The sequence below is a fragment of the Ochotona curzoniae genome, unplaced genomic scaffold (genome assembly GCF_017591425.1).
Source record: "Ochotona curzoniae isolate NIBS_2020 unplaced genomic scaffold, NIBS_Ocur_1.0 contig_2688, whole genome shotgun sequence".
Lineage (NCBI taxonomy): Eukaryota > Metazoa > Chordata > Mammalia > Lagomorpha > Ochotonidae > Ochotona > Ochotona curzoniae.
The window spans coordinates 17,198,857-17,219,616 of record NW_024465553.1 but is presented as its reverse complement, the minus strand read 5'-3'; the positions used below and the strand labels follow the sequence as shown (position 1 = coordinate 17,219,616).

The window sequence follows — 20,760 nt, the reverse complement described above, 5'->3', positions numbered from 1 at the left end:
TAGTGATTTCTGTCTTTTTCTATATGTTAAAAATTATTAATTTCATTTTTTTCAAGTTTGTAAACATACTTTCTTCCCATGTCTACATCAATGATCATTTTCTTATAGAAAAAAGTGAGTTTTCAATCTGATTTAAAAAAAAATCAGTTGGAGAGAAATACATGCTTCTTACATAAAATTCAAACATTACAGGAAAAAAGTGAAAGTCGTAATTTTCCCATCAGGAGATAACTACTATAAGACACTGTGTACATTGTCTTATAAAACAGAACTTTTACTTTGTTTCCTAAGTTTATGCTAAGAAGCCTTGATAGAGACTTCTTCACACACGGTGTTATCTCTTGTAAGTGAGGTAGCTTATTCTGCTTCTGTGCCCTGCAAGTGGGAGCTGAGTGGCGAAGGTGGTGTACTCAGTTGGGATCACGGTGCTGGGGTAGTAGAAGCTGAGTCTATACTTAGATGGAGCTGTAGCAAAAGGTACCTGTAAGCACTGGTTTGAATGCCATGATTCAGATCATGCAGTCAGTAATTACTGACACATTTGTAGTCTTTATTTAGTGAATGCATCTTTCTTATTTCAACTTGTATCTGTCTCCTGGATTGAGCATTGTCTCTCAGACCTGGTGAATAATTTGCTGTCAGTGAATTACCTTTTTAATCCCTCAAGAAGGATATTTCTTGCTCCCTGGATTTCTTTCAGTATTTTCTTTCTTTGTCTACCAAGTCTTGGTTTTATAAGTTTAGGACCTATTTTAAATTTTTCTCTTGGCCCTAGCATGATGGCTCAATGGCTAAATCCTCACCTTGCAATTGCCAGGATCCCATATGGGTGCCGGCTTATATTGCAGCTTGCTCCACAAACTCACTGCTTGTGGCCTGGGAAAGCAGTGGAGGATGGCCCAAATCCTTTGGCCCCTATAGCCGTTAGGGAGACCTGGAAGAAGCCTCTGGCTCTGGGCTTTGGGTCAGCTGAGCTCAGCTCTGGTTTTTTTAGGAAGTGAACCAGTGGGTACAAGATCTTTATCTCTCCATCTTTCCTTCTCACTGTAACTCTGCCTTTCAAATAAAAGTAAATCTTAAAAAAAAAAAACAAGCAAACATAAGAAAAAAACCAAAATACTGGCAGTGTGATAAGGAACACTGCCATGCAAGTCATTGACAATTTTTTCTGGGATGTTTATGTTTTACCTGGATCCTAAATAAATCTCTGCAACTTGGATTCTGTCTAGATCTGCTTCTGTGGAGCAGCAGTTAGCTGAGCTGTCCTTCTGCATGTGTCAGCCAGTTACTGTAAATGTGCCTGCTAGTCTCTGCCACCCATCTTCCTCCTCCTGCTCTGACCATCACGAACTCACCTTTTCTTTTCAAATAACTCTAGCTGTAGTTTCTGTCTGCATTGATCACTGTCTTTGGAGGAGCCTTGTGTTTGTTAGTCTTCCTTAAAATGAACACTTAACTAGGGCCAGTGCTGTGGCATAGCACATTAAGGTGCTGCCTAAAGTGCTGGTTTTTTGAAACCTGGCTGCTTCACTTCTAATCCAGCTCCCTGATAATGTGCCTAGGAAACCAGTGGAGGATGGTCCAAGTGCTTGGGTCTCTGCACCCTCATGGGAAACCCAGAAGAAGCTGCTGGATCCTGGTTTTGGCCTACCCCAATATTGGCTGTTGTGATCATTAGGCAAGTGAACTAGCAGATGGAAGACTTCCTCTCTTTTTCTCCAAGCTCCCTCTCTTCATCACTGCCTCTCTCACCCCCATATCTTTGTAACCATACCTTTGAATGAGCACTTACATCAGCTACAGAACACCAAGGCCTATTACCAACCTTGCTATAAGTAGTATGCTTATAAACTAGCAAACTTTTTAAATCAGCATTTACACAGTATTGACTGATGAAGAGCCTTACCATCAGTTGGGCTTCCCAGGCCTTTTCACATTAGCTAATTTTTAAAAACAGCACAAACAGGGCCTAGTGCAGTAGCCTAGTGGCTAAAGTTCTTGCCTTACATGCCCGCAGCCCTACATGTCTGCCGGTTCTAATCTCAGCAGCCCCTCGCCCCATCCAGTGCCCTGCTTGTGGCCTGGAAAAGCAGTACAGGATGGCCCAGAGCCTTGGGACCCTGCACCCACTTGGGAGACCTGGAAGAGGTTCCTGGCTCCTGGTTTCTGATGAACTCAGGTTCAGCCATTGCAATCATTTGGGAAGTGAATCTGTGGATGTAAGATGTTTCTGTCTCTCCTCCTCTCTGTATATCTGACTTTCCAATAAAAATGTCTTTTAAAAAAAAGCACCAAAACTTATTTATTTATTTGAGTGACAGAGAGAGAGAGAACGACAGCCACAGATTCTCTGTGTTGGCTGCCATGGATGGGGCTGGGCTAGGCCAAAGCCATGAAACTGGAACCCAGAATCCCAGTCCAGGTGTCCCAGCTTGGGTCACTGGGCTCACAAACTTGGCCCAGCTTTCAAGTTTTCCCAGTTTATTAGCAGAGAGCTAGATTGGAAGTGGGTCAGCCAGGACTTAATCTGGTGCTCAGGGGGTTCTGGCATCATAGGCAACAGTTTACCCATTGTGCCATAATGCTAGCGCCCACATTGGAGGTTATTACACTTGAACTTGTATAGTTGTTTTTCATTTTTAGTTTTTAAGTTATATTGTCTTTAAATTTCATCTTGCCATGGTTGGGCCAACATTTTAGCTTGCTGAAATGTTTTGAATTTTAATTATATTGCTCTAGGTATGTTTTTTTTCTGCTGATTTCGATGAGGATGGCTTTTTTGATCCTTGAATTGATTTTGCTCATATTGTCCTCCTTATTCTGAAAGCCTTTCCCTAAGGCAGCTTATGTTGGCATTTGTGTCACACTTTTACTTTTTGCTTACTGAACTCCCACAGAGTACAACAATTTTTTACTATCACCTAAGCCTAGTTCTTTTTTCGTACAATGTAACCAGCCCTCCCCCACAATACACATTCTGTCTTTTGCAAACTTGGTTATTGAATGAAAGAGTAAATCACATTATTAAGGAAAATCGGGATCTTTATTAGTTGAATTCAGATTTTGCTTAATTATTCTTTTTTTTTTTTTTTAAAGCTGAATAGAGAAATAAGAATTGAGAACATACCCAAACTAATTTATCAGCAGCATTCTGTTCAAATGAAGTACTTTGGGCTGGTGTAGTGGTCTAAGCCTCTGTGGGATGCAGTGTTGTCATCCCAATGGCGCCTGTTCGCTGTTCCACTTCTGATCCAGCTCCCTGCCTGTGGCCTGGAAAAGTAGAAAAGAATGGCTTGGGTCCTTGGTCCCTGCACCCAAGTGGGGGACTTGGAGGGAACTCCTGGCTTCAGATCAGATCAGCTCAGCTCTGGCAGTTGCTGCCATTTGGAGTATGAATCAGCAGATGGAGGATCTCTCTGTCTTACTCTTCATAACTCTACCTTTCAAATAAAAATAAAGTAAGTCATAAAAAAAAATGAAGTGTTTCAATAGCTTTGAATTATTGCAAAATCCAGATTTTGGTCTGCTTTCTAAAAACTCAAGATTTAAAAACATCAAGTGACAACATTGCATTACATATAGATAGTGTACCACATAATTAAATGTGCAGGTCACGCACCCCTACCCCATTGGATTTACTAAGTCTTCCAGAAGACCACTGTTCCCCAGAAAACTGTCCTGTCAGTGGATGCTGACTTCTTAAAATATTTTATATTTCATTAATTTAGCTTACTTATTGAAGGATAGCGTACATGCTCTCAACTGTGCTCAGTACATTTTAACAAAATAGAATGTCGAGATTGTCACTACATAGTTAAGGAAGCCTCTTCTGTCCCTTTCTCAGTCATTGTTTCCCAGCCTGAAAATAACCAGTAGATTGATTTTTTTATTACCCAAAATTGCTCATTTCTGGATTTCATATTTATGGAATTGTAATTTATGTATATTCTTTCTTATACTTTTTCATTTATTTGTTTTTATTTGAGTTGTAAAAAGAGACAAATATTGAGCCTGTGAACCCCAGTAGGGAAATACTGGTACATCCACTGGCCTTTTAGCTGCTACGCTAAATACACATCCCTCCATTGTATTTATCATTTTGAATCTTTCACTTGACATTATATTATCATAAGCTTCATCTGTAGTGGACAGTGTGGTGGTTTTTTTCATTTTCATTCTGGACAGTATTCTGCTGTATGAAAATACCGTGGTCTATTACAATATTGATGGTAATTGCAATTTTTTTTTGATTATTTAACAAAATATGTTGTGTCCCCTAGTGCTGTGTATGTCCCTGTAGGTGTGCAATGTGTATGTTGGTCTGTATTTAATTTTGTCTGGATATATTGAATGTATCAAATGGAATCATGTTTATGTACTCTCCTGAGTCTGATATTTTCACTTTACATTGTTTTATTGTTTGCATCAGTCATTTATTCATTCTGATTCCTGTACTATAGTCCATGTTGTAACTATATGACTATCAGTTTAAAGGAATGGAATTGATTTTCTTTGGTATATACATGTTTTGCATTGATAAGTGCTGTTAAACAGTTTTCCCAAGTGGCTTTTCGTTTCTGCTGAATTGGTAGTGTTTCAGTGTTCTATTTTTTTCTTTTTATCCTTATGGAACACTTGGTTGCATTAAACTTTAAATTTTAATAATTTTGGTGAATTCTGGTAACTTTTGATTTATACTTTCTGATGGCTTTTGAGGTTACATTTCTTTCTATTTAATTACTTTAAAAATTATTTATTTTTATTGGAAAGTCAGATTTACACAGAGATGGGGGTACAGAAAGATCTACCCATTGGTTCACTACCCATGTGGCCACAATGACCAGAGCTGAGCCGATCTGAAGCCACGAGCCAGGAGCTTCTTCCAGGTCTCCCATGTGGGTACAGGATCCCAAAACTTTGGGCTGTCCTGGACTGCTTTCCCAGGCCACAAGCAGGGAGCTGGATGGGAAGTAGAGCTGCCAGAACACGAACTGGCACTCATGTGAAAGCCCAGTGGTTAAAGAGGGCGGATTAGCCAGTTGAGTCTTTGTGCCAGGCTCCTAATTATGAATTTTAATCAAAACATTAAAGAATAAATTTATGTTGCATCCAATAAATTTTGATACACAAATATTATAAAGAACAATATGATCCTGTGAGATATCCTTTTAACAACTCAAGATATCCAGGTTCTTCCTTCCTATTTAGGCTTTAAGTGTGTAACAGTACCACATTTCGTTTGTACCTCAGAAATTGCTTGCTGATTGTGTTTTGAGATTGAGAATATTCATCTAGGATATTGTCATCTGAGGACTCATGTGCAGATTTCACTTATATGATAATTTGATAACATTTTTAGAGAGCCTTGAATGCTCTAAGCTTTTTTGTTTTTCAAAGATTTATTTATTTTTATTGGAAAATCAGATTTATAGAGAGGAGGAGAGACAGAAAGATCTTCCATCCATTTGTTCATTCCCCAGATGGCTGCAGTTGCTGAAGCTGAGCTGATCAGGAGCCAGGAGCTTCCTCCAGGTCTGCTACATGGGAGCAGCAAGCCAAGGACTTGGGCCAATCTCTTCTGCCTTCTGCTGTGGAATATACCATTCCATAGTATGGAGCAGGATGGGAAGCAGAGCTGCCAGGACAGTAACTGGTGCCCATATGGGATCCCAGTGCTTGCAGGTGGCAGACTAATCAGTTAGGCTGTCATGCTAACCCCATATCTCTGTATTTTTGATTTGGCTAATAATTTTGAATGGACTTTTAGTTTTCTTGGCTATCAGGAAATGAAAAATTATTAATTTTCACTTGTACTTAATGAAGCTTATAAGTAAAACATAATATTTAGGTTAGTGAAAATTTATTTCACCCTTATTCCATCCTTCTAGACAATTTTATCTTTTGTTTTCTTATTTTAATTTTTAAAAATTATACCTCAGGGCCTGGTGTGGTGGCCTAGCAGCTGAAATCCTTGCATTGAACTCGCAGGGATCCCATATGGGCACTGGTTCTAATCCCAGCAGCTCCACTTCCCGTCCAGCTCCCTGCTTGTGGACTGGGAAAACAGTTTAGGACGGCCCAAAGCCTTGGGACCCTGCATAGGAAACCTGGAGGAAGTTCCTGGCTCCTGGCTTCGGATTGGCGCAGCATCGGCCGTTGGGAAGTGAATCATTGGATGGAAGATGTTCCTGTCTGTCTCTCTTCCTCTCTGTGTATCTGAATTTGCAATAAAAATAATAAGTCTTTAAAAAAATTATACCTCAGGACAACTGACATATAATATAGGGTGAGGAAATTGCAGAATGCTTAAAAATATAGAGAAAATTTTAGTAGAATTCGCTCTTGTTTCTTAGATTCATTAAAGGATTCAGTAGATCCTTCTAGTAATTGCAAGGCAATGCAGGATTTCAAGTATCTGTTTTATTCAAATAAAATATTTAAAATGAAGAATTTCCATCTGCTGGCTCAAATGCTGGCAGTGCTAGGATTGGGCCAAGTCCAAAGCCAGTTGGTGAGAACATAATCCAAGTTTCCCTGTTATGTGAAAATACCATAGTCTGTCTATTCTAATATTGATGGCTTTTGGAATTTCTTGGCTAATGTAAAAAATGGCAGGACCTTGAAACATCATTGCTGCCTCTCATGATCTAGATTGGCAGGCAACTGGAAATAGGAGGTGGGGCAAGAGATTTTAATTTGAGACATAGGAAAGCCAGGAAATAAACTTTACAAATAAAATAAATCCAACCTGATACACTCTAAAGAGGACACACACACACATACTTTGAAAGGGGGAGAGTGAAGGAAGCAGACAAGGCTCCTACCTGCTAATTCATCCCCAGATGTCCACAGTGGTATTGGCTCTGTAGCCAAGAGCCAGAAATTCAATTCAGGTCTCTGGGGGCCAGAGGGTCTCAACTACTGAGTGTTCACCCATTGCCTCTGAGGGTGGGCTGGGGGGGGAAGCTGAAGTCAGGAGCTGGAGCTGGGACTCCAACTGTGAGCCTTTCAGTGTGGCATGGAATAGCTGAACTGCTAGGCTTAATGCCTGGGCCAGTGGAATTTTTTTTCTAAAGATTTGTTTGGGGCCCAGCATGGTGGCCTAGTGGCTATAATCCTCACCTTGAACACACACGGATCCCATATGGGTGTGGTTCTAATCCTGGCAGTCCGCTTCCCATCCAGCTCCCTGTCTGTGGCTTGGGAAAGCGCAGTCTAGGACAACCCAAAGGCTTGGGACCCTGCACCCATGTGGGAGACCTGGAAGAGGCTCCTGGCTCCTGGTTTTGGATTGGCTCAGCTCCAGCTGTGCGGTCACTTGGGAAGTGAACCACTGGATGGAAGGTCTTCCTCTCTTTCTCTCTTCTTCTCTGTATATTTGACTTTCCAATAAAAAAAAAAAAAATTAAATCTTGGGCCCAGTATGGTGACCTAGTGGCAAAAGTCCTCACCTAGAACACACCGGGATCCCATATGGATGCGAGTTCTAATCCCGGCAGCTCCTCTTCCCATCCAGCTCCCTTCTTGTGACTTGGGAAAGCAGTCAAGGATGGCCCCAAAGTCTTGGGATCCTGCACCCACGTGGGATACCCGGAAGAAGTTCCTGGCTTCTTGCTTCAGATCAGCGCAGCATTGGCCATTGCAGTCATTTGGGAAGTGAATCATCGGACGGAAGATCTTCCTTTCTGTCTCTCTTCCTATCTGTATATCTGACTTTGCAATAAAAATAAATAAAATAAATCTTTTTTGAAAATAATGTTTTTAAAAAAAGGATTGGAGTTACGGAGCTGTTCAGTTTTAGATGTCTTGGTAGGATTAATAAGGGACTGTAGATTTTAAAATTAATCATTTTTAAGATTTACTTATTTATTTGAAAGGTAGAATTACAGAGAGGGAGAGTAGAGAGATCTTCTATCCACTGTTTCACTCTCCAGATGGCTATAGTGGCCAGGGCTGATTCAAGCTGAAGTTAGAAGCTTCATTCACACTTTTCACATGGGCGCAAGAGGCCCAGACATTTGAGACATCTTGTGCTGCAGACGTATTACAAGGATCTGGATTGAAAGTGGAGCAGCCAGACCTGCACCAGCACTCATGGGACGCCAGCATCACAGATAGTGGCTTGGCCTGCTGAACTGCAGTGTTGGGCCCAGCGGATTTTTGTCGATGACGGGAGGGGAGAGTTGTTTGGCTGTGGTATTTATTTGAAAGAGTGACAGAGGGAGATACACACACACACACACACACACACACACACACACCACAGAGCTTCCATTCATTTATTCATACCTACCCCACTCCCTCAATTGTCACATTATTCATGTTTAGGCCAGACAAAAGCTAGGAAGCAGACATTCCTTCTGGTTCTCCTATATATGTGTCTATGACCCAAAACCATTGGACCACCTCTGTTGCCTTTCTGGGGCTGGGCACATTAGCTGGAAACTGAATGTGAAGCAGAGTAGCTTAGACTTCAGCTGTCACTCTGACATGGGATTCCAGCACCACAAGTAGTGCTTTAACACCCTGTGCCACAATTCCAGGACAAGGGTCTATAGTTTTCTTCATTTTCATTTGTCATGATTGTTCCCATTTATCATGATTACTTACTTTTGAGAGTTTTTATTTTAGTACATTGGCTAATAGAAAATAGTGATTGTTTCACATAAAAACTGAGAAGGAAGAAGTTTGTTCCCAAACTTTGGTATCTTATTTCCAATGGTCTGTTGATTTTAGTGTTTATGCAAATGGTGTGATACAGATAACAACTCATTTAAGGGTAATTGTATTTCTGCATACCTCTTGAATTTTTATATTTAGTTTAAAAGTTTATATATTAAATTTTGAAATTTTTAAACCTAAGGCATAATTTTTGTACTGAGTTTTAAGGTTTTCATTTTTGTGAATTTATGAAATTAGTTTTTAAGATATTTGAATACCAAATATTTGTTAATTTTTGTTTTTATCAAATATGTAATGTGTGTAGTTTTATGTGACTGTAGTAAATCTTATGCTTTTATGTTGTTTCAAATACATGTTTTTATATGTTAAAAAGTTATTTTGTTTATGTGGAGGTGGTGTCTTTTTATACAAATTTTCAAAAATTTATTTATTTGAAAGAGATTTTCATTTACTATTTCACCCTCCAAATGTCCACAGCAGCCAGTGCTGGGTCAGGTTGAATCCGGAAGCCTGGAACTCAGTTCAAGTTTCCCATGTGGGTTGCAGGGATCCAAGTGTATTTGAGCCATCAACTGAGACATTCCAGTGTGAAACAGATGTTCAAGCAATACCTTAACCACTGGTCTAAACACCAATCATCGCTAATTTTTAAATAACTTTGCTTTCAAAAGTGTAAATGACTTTTAGTTTTATAAATGTAAATGTGCTTGCTTGTTACCATTTTGTGTATCTTTAAGCTTTGAAGCTTTTAAAGTACAATAGTGATAAGTAATTGCCATTTATATGTCATGTTGAATACATGTTTCAAGTGACCTCAACATTTTCTTTCTCTCCAATATGAAGATAAAAATGGTGGTCCTTGTCTGTGCATGGGGAATTCTGCAAGTCAATCACCTTACCCTGGTATCATGTGACCAGTCTTCCTGCTGTGTCCTCATCTGAACCCCACTTAGTACTTCCTACCTCCTTTCTCCTCCCTCTGCCTGTATACACTCTCTCTTCTCTTGCACTGAAGTCTCCTTCCTGCCATACTTGGCTTTACTAATTCCTTTTTTTTTTCCTGCCCTAGGGGTAGCACTTTATTAATTATCAATTGGGATCTTTTAATGAGTCAGACATTGGGGATAATTTATTTAGCAAGAAAAACATGTTCCATGTTCATCAGATTCTGTTTTGTTGCTTGTTTTATTCTTCTTGTGGATTCCATACAAGTCGGATTCTATTTCTGATATTAGCACAGTACCTGCCATTAGTAGGTGTCCAGTAAAATGCGTCATGGATTGGATAAAAATTGTCAAGGTATTCACAGTTAAATTAGGAAAGCAGCTTATTTCATATTCATACCTTATAATATCAGATAACGTGTTGATAGTTTTTGTACCAACTTTTACATTGTGAAAGATAGTCTCTTCACTATGTAAACTAATAATAATCTAATTGAGCAGATAAGTTTATATACTTTGAATGGTCTATAGTATTTTTCTAACACTTGGAACTAGTAAATGTAACTCAAAAAAAAAAAAGGAGCCCAGCAATCACAAGCGCTGAAACAGCATATTTATTGCACTCTGTAGGTATGTTCTCCATGCCTGACACGGTTCTCAGTGAGTCCCTGGTCAGCTTGCAGATTGGATTTGTTGTTGACTGAGTCATAGCACCTGAGTTTCCACTCATCTTCTTTCCCCTGTTCTCTTGATAGCCATTCCCAGTCTATACTAGTACTTCTCAGTATGAGCAGATGTCTTTGTTTTGTTTTATATCTTCCATTTAGCTTCCTACCTCCTCACAGGAGAATCAGGGACATCCGTCAGGCTCAGTGCAATGCCTCACTTCCACCCCTCACCCCTTAAGATGACCTTACCGTGTTCATCTTTCTTGTGTCAGAACTAGCCCAGTCCATGTTCAGTTGAAGACAAATCCCCTGTTTTTCTCCCCCTGCCCCTGGTTCCCGAAAGAGGTGGAGTAACAGAGACTATGCCCATCTGCTGGTTACTCCCAGATTCCTGCAATGGCTAGGGCTGGGCCAGGCCAAAGTCAGAAGCTAGGAACTCGTGTGTGTGTGTGAAAGGTCCCATCTACTTGAGCCATCACATGTTCCCTTGCAAGGGGTACCTTGCGTACAAGGTAGAATCATGGGTGCAGCTGGAACTCTAACGCAAGACCTCCCATATGGGCTGTGGGCATACCAGTGTGTTAACCTTTAGACCAAATGCCTGGTCCTTTCTGTGCTTTTAAAAACATTTACATTTTTATTGAAGTTTGCCTTTATGTTGATATGGTTTAAAAATAAATCAAATGAAATGGCCCTTTGCTGCTCTGCACAGCCCTAGATGTGTTTTCCAATGGCAGTTTCTCTGGGTTTTTCAGCTCTCTTTTGGGAACTAGCTTCAAACCCTCAGTACTATCCTGCTGCTCTCTTACCAATTTAGATCTATTTACTTCCTGTTCTGATAAAGGTTTCATTCTTCCTCTGCTGTCTAACTCCATCTCCTCAATATATTTCTATCACTGCTGAAAAGACTGTGATATTGATAAATGCATGTTGTAGAGCTGAGTAGGATACCAGCATCACATTTTCTTTTGTGTAACTTTTTTTTTGAGATTTTCCATTTCTCCTTTTTCTCATCATTTATCCTTTCAAATATTCTCCCACACCCACTCTTGAAAGCACCATCTCCTCCCTCTCCTGGGAGAAATCCAATCCGTTTCACAAAATGAGGCATCCTCATTCCTGGACTGACACGTGGCTGGCAGCACTGCATCTCCCTTGGCCACCCTCTGACTTGTATTTGCCATGGAGTCTTTGGCTTCTTGGTAGGACTTACAAAGTGTGGATAGCAAGATTGTTTTTCTGAGTTCTCTTTTGTCTGAAGAAGTTTTTATCCTTACCTTACACTTGACTAGTAATTTGGCTATAGATTTTGTTGGAGAGTGATGTGTCTTAACCCTGAGAAATTTCTTTGGGTCCAATGAATTGGTTGTCTTTGTCTCTTGTTTCGTTGTACTGATACACCTTGACTTTTAATTCTTTCAGTGTATTGAAGGATGGGGCCCTGTGTGTCTGGAAGATGCATGCCAGCCTTGAAGTTTTGTTTTAGGTGATAGGGCCAAGAACTGTCAGATACTGCTAGGGAATTCCCAGATGCAGGAATTTAGAGACATTTAGCTTAGGGAAAGGCTGGTTTATGGTTCTATATGTGGATGTTAGTTGACCTTTTTTTTTTTTTAAAGATTTATTTCTTTTTATTACAACGTCAGCTATTTAGAGAAGAGGAGAGACAGAGACGAAGCTCTTCCTTCTGCTGATTCACTCCCCAAGTGACCACAGCGGCCAGAGCTGCGCCAATCCAAAGCCAGGAGACAAGAGCTCTTCCGGGTCTCCCATGCGGGTGCAGGTTCCCAAAGCTTTGGGCCATCCTTGGCTGCTTTCCCAGGCCACAAGCAGGAACGTGGATGGGAAGCAGGGCTGCCGGGGTTAGAACCAGCTTCCATATGGCGAGGACTTTAGCTGCTAGGCCACCATGCTGGGCATAGTTGACATGTTTTTAGCCCCAAGTTTCACTCCTGTTCTTCCTCAGCACCCATGGTGTCTGAAAAGCCTGGCCTACCTTTTATTTTGTGCCCATTTGCTGCCAGTACCCTAAGTCACAGCTTCTTTCAGCTCTGTAAGTTATTACTCATATTTGCATATGGAATTTAAAAGGTTCCTAACTACTGTTAGCCCCTTCTCTATTTAGTGTGGGTTATTTTATTTTTAAATTCCTTGTATTGGTTTGTAACGTGTTGACCTGGCTGTGCAGAAGTACATTTCCTAGAATTCCTTTTCTAACTTTTTTCTAATCAGTGCAGACCACAGGGAAGTTTTTGTACCTGATGTAAAGCACGTATCCCTGGACCATTAAAGCCTCTGTAACCCTTTGCTTGGAAGAGAATACGAAGTCTTGAGGGGGCTGCCATTCGTTTTTCTATCTGGGTCACATTCCTTGTTTTGGATTTTCCATAATATAAATGCTGAAATAGAAAGGTAACTGTTAGCATACTTTACATTAAATGATAAGGAACAAAAGCAGGGTGAACCCAAAATACTTTACAGTATAATGGGAAACACATTAAATTAAGGAAGAGATATTTATAAACATTGTAATGTTATTTCTACAGCTGGTCATGTAGTCATAACTCTTCCATACTTGTTCCATGCTCCCCTTGTTCTCAGCAAGCAGCTCACCTGGTCCTGGTTCTTTGGTTGGTTGGATTCCTGTCTGCAGACTGTAATCTCAGGACGTGCTGCAAGGCATCCTCAAAGATCTCTTGTATTTCATTCAGACGTACTCTCTTACCCGCCTTGTGTCACAGTGACCCAAGTGTCCCTTCCAAAATCAGGCTTAGTCACTCCCATTCAGTACAGTAAACCCTTTCCAGAGTCTCAACGTCAGCTTCATAGAATGCTTGCTATATTCTCTGGCTAAAGTGTTACACCAGCAAAGCCTTAAGTCACAGGGATGAATTTTATTTTTTTATTTTTCGCTAAAATAAGTTTATTGTTCATTGATTCCCCAAGTTAAACAGGCCGTGTTACTGGCTTTAAAAGCATGAAAGGTTATCACTGGCCACTCAGTCTTCTGAGCAGTTGGAAGCATCCTAAATTCCTCCCTTTTCTTATCACTATTCCCCTCTTTCCCCCTTAGAGAATCCTGTAAGTTCTACGTTCTTGGACATCTCACTTCTATCCCCTCCTCTGAATCATTATATCAGTTACTATGGTAGAGTAGACATCTCCAGGGTGGGTGTTGTGGTATAACTGAGTTCAGCCACTGTTTGGGTTGCCTGTATCCCATATCAAAGTGCCTGAAATTAAGCTCCATCTCCGCTTCTGATCCAGCTTCCTGGTAATGCACCTGAGAGGCAGCAGGTGATGGCCTGCTTGATATTTGGGGTTCCTGCCACCTGGGTAAAGTTCTTGACTCCTGGATTCAGCATGACCCAGCCCCAGCTGCTACAATCATTTGAGGAATGAACTAGTAGATGGAAGATAAGATCTCTCTCTGCCTTTGAAAGTAAACACTTTTTTTTTAAGAGAGTAGGTCTCATCTTAAGCTACTCAGATTGTAGAAATAGTCTGAATTCTTTTCGCTCATCACATGGGTGTTTGATGCAGTGGATGAGGTGTCACTTGGATTGCCTATATTCCATTGTAGAGCTTGAATTTGAGTGCTGGACCTGCTTCCAGTTCCAGCATCCTGCTCGGGCAGAGCTTAAGTGATGGCTCCGGTACTTGGGTCCCTGCCACCCTTGGGTTGAGTTCTAGGCTCCTGGCTTTAGCCTAGTCCGACCCTAGCTGCTGTTAGCATTTAAGAAGTAAACAAAGAGGTGGAAGATATTTATTCCTTCATTCAGTCTCTCTGTCCCTTTTCTCTTCTCCCATTTCTCCTATTGAAATGAAAAAATAATTTAAAAAAATTTTACTGCTCTCTTTTTTTTCTGCTAAAGCCATCTTTTCAAAATCATGTTTAGTGGCTTTAAGGGCTTTTAGAAGGCAATTCTAAACTCCTTAACCTGTAGAATTCATCTGTTTAGTAGATCCAGAAGCAGGTAGCTTTAACAATTTATATGTTTGTGAACTATATATATATCTTAGAACTTACATGAAAGATGTGCAGTGTCAGAAATCCAGACTCTTTCTGGTTTGTATCTTAGCCACCCCTCAGTATGTTGTCTCTGATTCCACGGTCCTGAGATAACATGAAAAAGAAAATGAGAAAGAGGAAGATGTGCCTCCTTCCAGAAAGATATATAACTCATTTTCATTTCGTTCCTTGCCCTGTAAGAGAAGTTGGAAATGAGCGTCTCTAGCCTGGGCGGCCTTGTGTCAGGCTCTGTCCAAGAATGGTGGAGTGGGTGTTTGGAGGAGCAGTAGCAGGTTGTGTCACAGGAGACCTGCCAGGTCTCTAAAGACTGATGCTTTCTTTCCTGTTTGTTTATGTGCTGATTTTTCCATTCCTCCCTCAGCCCCATCTCTCCTGCTCAACTCTGCTCTGTTGCTTTGTGTTTCTCTGCCCTCTGGCCACCTTATGTTCTCATCTGCCACATGCTCTGGGCCTGCTCTCTGAGGGGTTGTCTTTCTGCACTCACCTGCAGCCCTTACTGGACAGCACTCTGCTCCTCCTCCCCTTCATCCCAACCCCCAGCCCGGTGCCATTGGCTGTGCCCTTCTCTGTTGCTTTGTTTGCAGATCTGTGTTAACCATTCCATCAGTTGGCACTTACTTATGCTTAGATTCCCTTTGTGCTTGATTGTAAGTTCTTTGGGATCACAGATGACATGTCACTCCTAAATCTCTTGGAAAATAGTACAGTGCCTGACAGACAGGAGATGTGCAATAAATATTTACCGACTGAGTGGCTTCCTAGCAGAATACATCTCTGTGTAGACTTTTTAAAATGTCAGTGCACACTCTTAAAATATGTCTGTTTTTTTTTTCTTCTAAAATTGTGTCTGTTAAGGTGTGAGTGCTTGCTCCAATGATATTTGTAACCACTCTATATTTTCTTGTTTTAAATTAAGTACTCAGAATTAGTTATGCAGTTTGTTGAATATTTTTTCATTTAAAATGAGTGGGCTTTGCTGTTTTTAAGACAACAATGTTTGTCATGGCTTTTTAACGATTAAGCATATTTGTGACTTGCTACAGGAAATGTGTTGAAGTGGATTAATAATACTGACATGATTTCCAAAGCTTGTCCTGAGACCTTCTGAGCACTGCCACCTTAACAGCCTGGTTTGAATGTAGAGGTGGCTCAGAATTGCTAATGGCTGCAAGAGTCATTGTTGTAAACAAACTCTAAGACAAGAGTGTCTTAAATATACTTACATGGAGAATTTTTTTTCTGCTTTACTGTCTTGAGTAATATCTTTTGTTTTACTTGTAGATTTGATGGTCCTCGAAGATTTGAGGATTTAGGGTCAAGGTGTGAAGGACCGAGACCCAAAGGGCCTCGTTTTGAAGGAAATCGCCCAGATGGGCCAAGACCCAGATATGAAGGTCACCCAGCAGAGGGCACTAAAAGCAAATGGGGAATGATTCCCCGGGGGCCAGCATCTCAATTTTATATTACCCCCAATACATCCCTAAGTCCTCGACAGAGTGGACCACAGTGGAAAGGCCCCAAACCAGCTTTTGGACAGCAACAGCAGCAGCAGCCTAAGTCACAAGCAGAGCCTCTTTCAGGAAGCAAAGAACCATTAGCAGACACCAATAGTAACCATCAGAAGAATTTTAAAATGCAATCAGCTGCATTTCCCGTGGCTGCAGATGTAAAGGATGCCAAGGCGGCTCAGGCAGATGAGAATCTAAGCGACTCTCAACAAGAGCCACCTAAAAGCGAAGTCTCGGAAGGGCCCATAGAGCCTTCTGACTGGGACCCGAATTCTCAAAGTGTGGACACTCACATGGACAAAGCCCAAGCTGTTACTCAGCCTGTATCTCTTGCAAATAAACCTGTACCTACTCAATCTACTTTTCCCTCAAAAGCTGGGGGGATGGAGGGAGGAGCAGCAGTAGCACCATCATCATCAGTAACTACAGATAGTGATTTTAAACCTATGGGCATTGATCTACCCCATTCAGAAAACAGCCAAGAAAAAGGGTTGCCCCGGCTAGATAGCAGAGATAATAGGTTAGAAGGCAATCGAGGGAGCAGCTCAGCTTACAGAAGTCCAGGGCAAAGTAGGATGGAAGATACACGAGACAAAGGACTAGTAAACAGAGGGCGTGGCCAGCCAATTAATCGAGGTCCAGGGTTGGTCAAACCAGAAGATTTTCGTGATAAGATGATGGGCAGGAGAGAAGACAGTCAGAAGATGAACAGAGGAGAAGGCAACCGGGAGAGGGGTTTGATGAGACCAGGAAGCAGTCGGGAGAAAATGCCAGGTGGTCTGCAAGGCAGCCAGGAAAGGGGTAGAGCAGGTAGCCGGGAAAGGGGGCTACCTCGGAGGGCCGGAAGTCTGGAGAGAGGTCTCCCTCGAAGGGCTGGGAGTAGGGAGAGAGTACCACCTCGCAGAGCTGGGAGCAGGGAAAGGGGACCTCCTCGAGGGCCTGGCAGTCGGGAAAGGGGCCTGGGAAGACCAGATTTTGGTCGTGAGAGAGGCCCGTTTAGACCAGAACCAGGAGATGGTGGGGAAAAAATGTATCCATACCACCGAGATGAGCCTCCTAGGGCTCCATGGAACCACGGGGAAGAGAGAGGGCATGAAGAGTTCCCATTAGATGGTAGAAATGCTCCAGTAGACCGAGAGAGACTTGACGATTGGGACAGAGAAAGGTACTGGAGAGAGTGTGAGCATGACTATCAAGATGATACACTAGATCCCTATAACAGAGAGGACAGGTTCTCAGGGCCCCCATCTCGATCTCATGACGGAGATAGGCGAGGCCCTTGGTGGGATGATTGGGAAAGAGACCAGGATATGGACGAGGAGTACAATAGGGAAATGGACAGGGACCTGGATAGGGATGTGGATCGAATCGGAAGACCCATGGAGCTATATGATAGAAATCTGGATAATGAGTGGGACAGAGATTATGGGAGACCACTGGATGAACAAGAATCACAGTTTCATGAACGTGATATTCCGTCTCTTCCGCCTTTACCACCCCTCCCACCTCTTCCATCTCTGGATAGATATCGGGATGATAGATGGAGAGAAGAAAGAAATCGAGACCATGGGTATGATCGAGATTTCCGTGATAGGGGTGAGTTGAGAATCCGAGAGTATCCAGAAAGAGGAGATACATGGCGGGAAAAGCGAGATTATGTTCCTGACAGAATGGACTGGGAAAGAGAACGGTTGTCAGACAGATGGTACCCATCTGATGTGGAGAGACATTCCCCCATGGCGGAGCATGTGACCTCCTCACATCACTCCTCTGAAATGATGGGGTCCGATGCAAACTTAGACTCTGATCAAGGCCTTGGAGGGGTGATGGTTCTCAGTCAGAGGCAGCACGAAATCATTTTGAAAGCTGCACAAGAACTGAAAATGCTTCGGTAAGTTGACACCTTAAGATCATTTCTTTTTCTTTCTTTCTTTTTTTTTTTTTTTTAACTCAACACCACAATTCAGACTGCTCTTTTTTAAAGTGACGTGATGTATTTGAATGGAATCCTTTTACTTCAAGTTCCTGTCCCATCCTTTTAATTTCTGTTTCTCATCATCCAGCACATTTTAGGGCTAGGGTGGGTGTTTGGGAGCTGTGTTCTCACACCTGTGCCCGAGGTGTGAGAAAGGCTTGCTGTTCTTGACCCTTGTCCCTGTGCTGCTGCCCTGCCATGCCTGTGCATGTTTCAAGTATCAACCTTGACCTTCTCAGGCCGTGGGCCTCTCAGGGCTCCTACCTAACGTCCTCTTTCCAGTAGGCAGTTTTTTTTCCTTTGGTATTAAATCTGCTAGACTTTATGTTCACTAATCTTTGATAAGAAACTTTGGAAAGTGCTGTATTTTTTTTCTCTGTTGAGTGATTCACTTGGGAGCATCCCCAGGTTTGTCTAACTTTTGGTACTTTCTTTTTAGTTATCTTTTCGTTACAATGAATCAGATATTTTCTACTTGAGGGTTTTACTTGTGTGTTTATAATCAGATGTTTGTGAAAAATAAAAATTTGGATTTCTTGACTTACAATCAGCCATGTATTGGTATCTAAGTAATGTTTCCCGTGTAGTGGCAATGATAACAAAGCTAACACTGCATGCTTAACTCTACCAGGAACTGATCTAAAGTGTTTGTATAATAACTCATGTAATCCTTAAACCAACTATATCCCAAGAGAGGAAGTTAAGTCCATGATAGCTTTTAAAGCAATTTTTTTGAGAAAATAAGTTAAAATGAATATGTTTTGAATAGATTCTAATGTAATGGGGTACTTTCATCTTTCTGTTTTGGTTTATACTTGTGGATTATGCAATAGAAATTTTAATAGAAATCTTAGGTCTAGGAAAGTATGAGGAAGGACATTTATTCGGACAACAGATGAAAGACCCCTTGCCTCAGGAAGTGAAACAGGCTCTGTTGCCTCTGGAGAATACAGTATGAGAGGTTTATTCTTGCCAGATCCATCATGAGCAAGTTGTGGAAAGCGTGTCAGAATGTTTAGCTGCTGCCCTGTTCTCATCTGAACTGTGGATACCTCTGATTGACACCTACTGTGTGCCAGGCACTGTGCTAATAACTTAAGGGTATTGTCTCAATGCTCTTATAATCTCAAATCTTTATATCTCTCAAAGGCCTGCCAAGATAAGTGGAATCACCTCCACTTCACAAATGACACAAAGGCTCAGACAAGCTAAGTTTACTCCACCATCAAGTGGCAAACTAAGAATTCAGACTCTGTTCTTCTGTAAGATCTGTTTGATATTTGGAGAACATCAGGCTGATTGCTGTTGCTAACCTGCCAGGATTTCTTTACTTTCCTTTTTTAAAATTTCCTTTTCATCCACTACTGCTTTGGCTGGGTAAAAGGTGCTTCTTCTTCATCATTTTCCCCCCCACACTCCCTTGCTTAAAATTTTTGTGTAAAGCTCTGTCTAGGCAACATGAACATAATTAAAATAAATGAAAGAATCATTACCAGTGATGTAGGTGAATAGAAATGGATTATGTTGCATTGGGGTGCAGCTGTAGGTAGTATCACAGGAATGTGATTCACTTGAAGCTGAAAATAATCTTATATACTTAAAGTGTTACCTTATGTCCCTTTGGACCACTTCACTGTGTAATTTGTGAGCAGGAATTCGCAATGGTTTTAGAAAGCTGTAGAGAGTTAAACATGTTTGACGTAGGCTTGGTAAGAAAAAAAGGGGGGAGAGGATTTAACTAGAATTTAAAGAAAAACCTAGGACTACATAATTAGGCTAACATTTGTTCTTCTTCTGTGCCTTGGCCTATGATTAAAATATCCACAATAATCAGAAAGTTAACAAAAATGGGTAAAAGTGGAGCAGTGTAGTGTGGTGGGAATTATGGAAAACTCTTTAACATGTGTAACTACTGCTCCGCTTGGTTCATTGTTGGCATCTAGGCACATAAGCTTTATGTTACAAATCTCTTTAGAATTAGAGTTTATATGTGAAATATTTTGCTTAGTAAATAAGAGCAATCAATTCAAGCTTATAGAATTAATGTGAATGCCCAGTAAAGAACTTTTTTTAGACCATTTTGCATTCTCTGATCTAAAGTATAATTAAAAAAAAATAATAGAGGTTTTGGTTGAATGAAAGAAAAACCTGACAAGTAGATGATATGTTAGAATTACTGTTGAAGAAGCAAATTGTGGGATCTGGAATATCTCAATAATATATAATTACATATCACATATAACTGATGAGTTAACAGCATGAAAGCAGGAGTAGCTACCTAGATGTGTGATCTGGGCACTGCTGAGGGTTGTAGGGCCAGGTTTTGAGCTTTCTCTCTCTCCTCTTTTTAAGTTTTGATACTAACTGTAGTCATTTAGGAATGGAATAAATGTGCCTTATGTGCAGTGGTGATTTTATCGTTTACAGGGAACAGAAAGAACAGCTTCAAAAAATGAAGGACTTTGGGTGTGAGCCACAGATGGCTGACCACCCACCGCCGCAGGACTCAAGATTACAGAATGCGTCAAGACCCACCATGTACCCGGTACGGGAAAAGGTGTTCTCAGACAATGAGATGGGTACATTTAAATGCTGTTTGATTTTTTTTCCTGTTACAAGAAGCGTAAATATTTGTGGAAGGTGTACATTTTGAAAAAATAGTAGTAATTGACTTTTTCACATCTTGGGTGTAGTCAAAAACGTGGCAGAAGTTGCTCTTCTTCCCAGGTTTTGAGGTGGATATCAAGCGAAGTGAACTGTATGGCTTCATGTTTGCAGAATTGTAGCATTTTCCTAATGAGGTGTTTCAAGTCCATTGAGGCAGGATTAGATGTGAACCTGTAGTTGACACCTGCCCATTTCAACTAGCAGCACACCAGCCACAGAAGGCATCCAATATCACACCGCACTACCTACTTTACTACTGTTCACTGTATTGTAGAAAGTGGTG

At 41.2% G+C, this 20,760-nt stretch overlaps 1 protein-coding gene across 1 annotated transcript in view; it reads left to right on the top strand.

Annotated features, from left to right (window-relative positions):
- YLPM1 (YLP motif containing 1) overlaps nucleotides 1-20,760 on the top strand; it is a 68,560-nt gene that overhangs the window by 18,554 nt on the left and 29,246 nt on the right. The window contains exons 5-6 of the mRNA XM_040975281.1: nucleotides 15,609-17,726; nucleotides 20,238-20,355. Coding sequence (XP_040831215.1) covers nucleotides 15,609-17,726; nucleotides 20,238-20,355 — 2,236 coding nt within the window. The remainder of the gene's footprint in view (nucleotides 1-15,608; nucleotides 17,727-20,237; nucleotides 20,356-20,760) is intronic.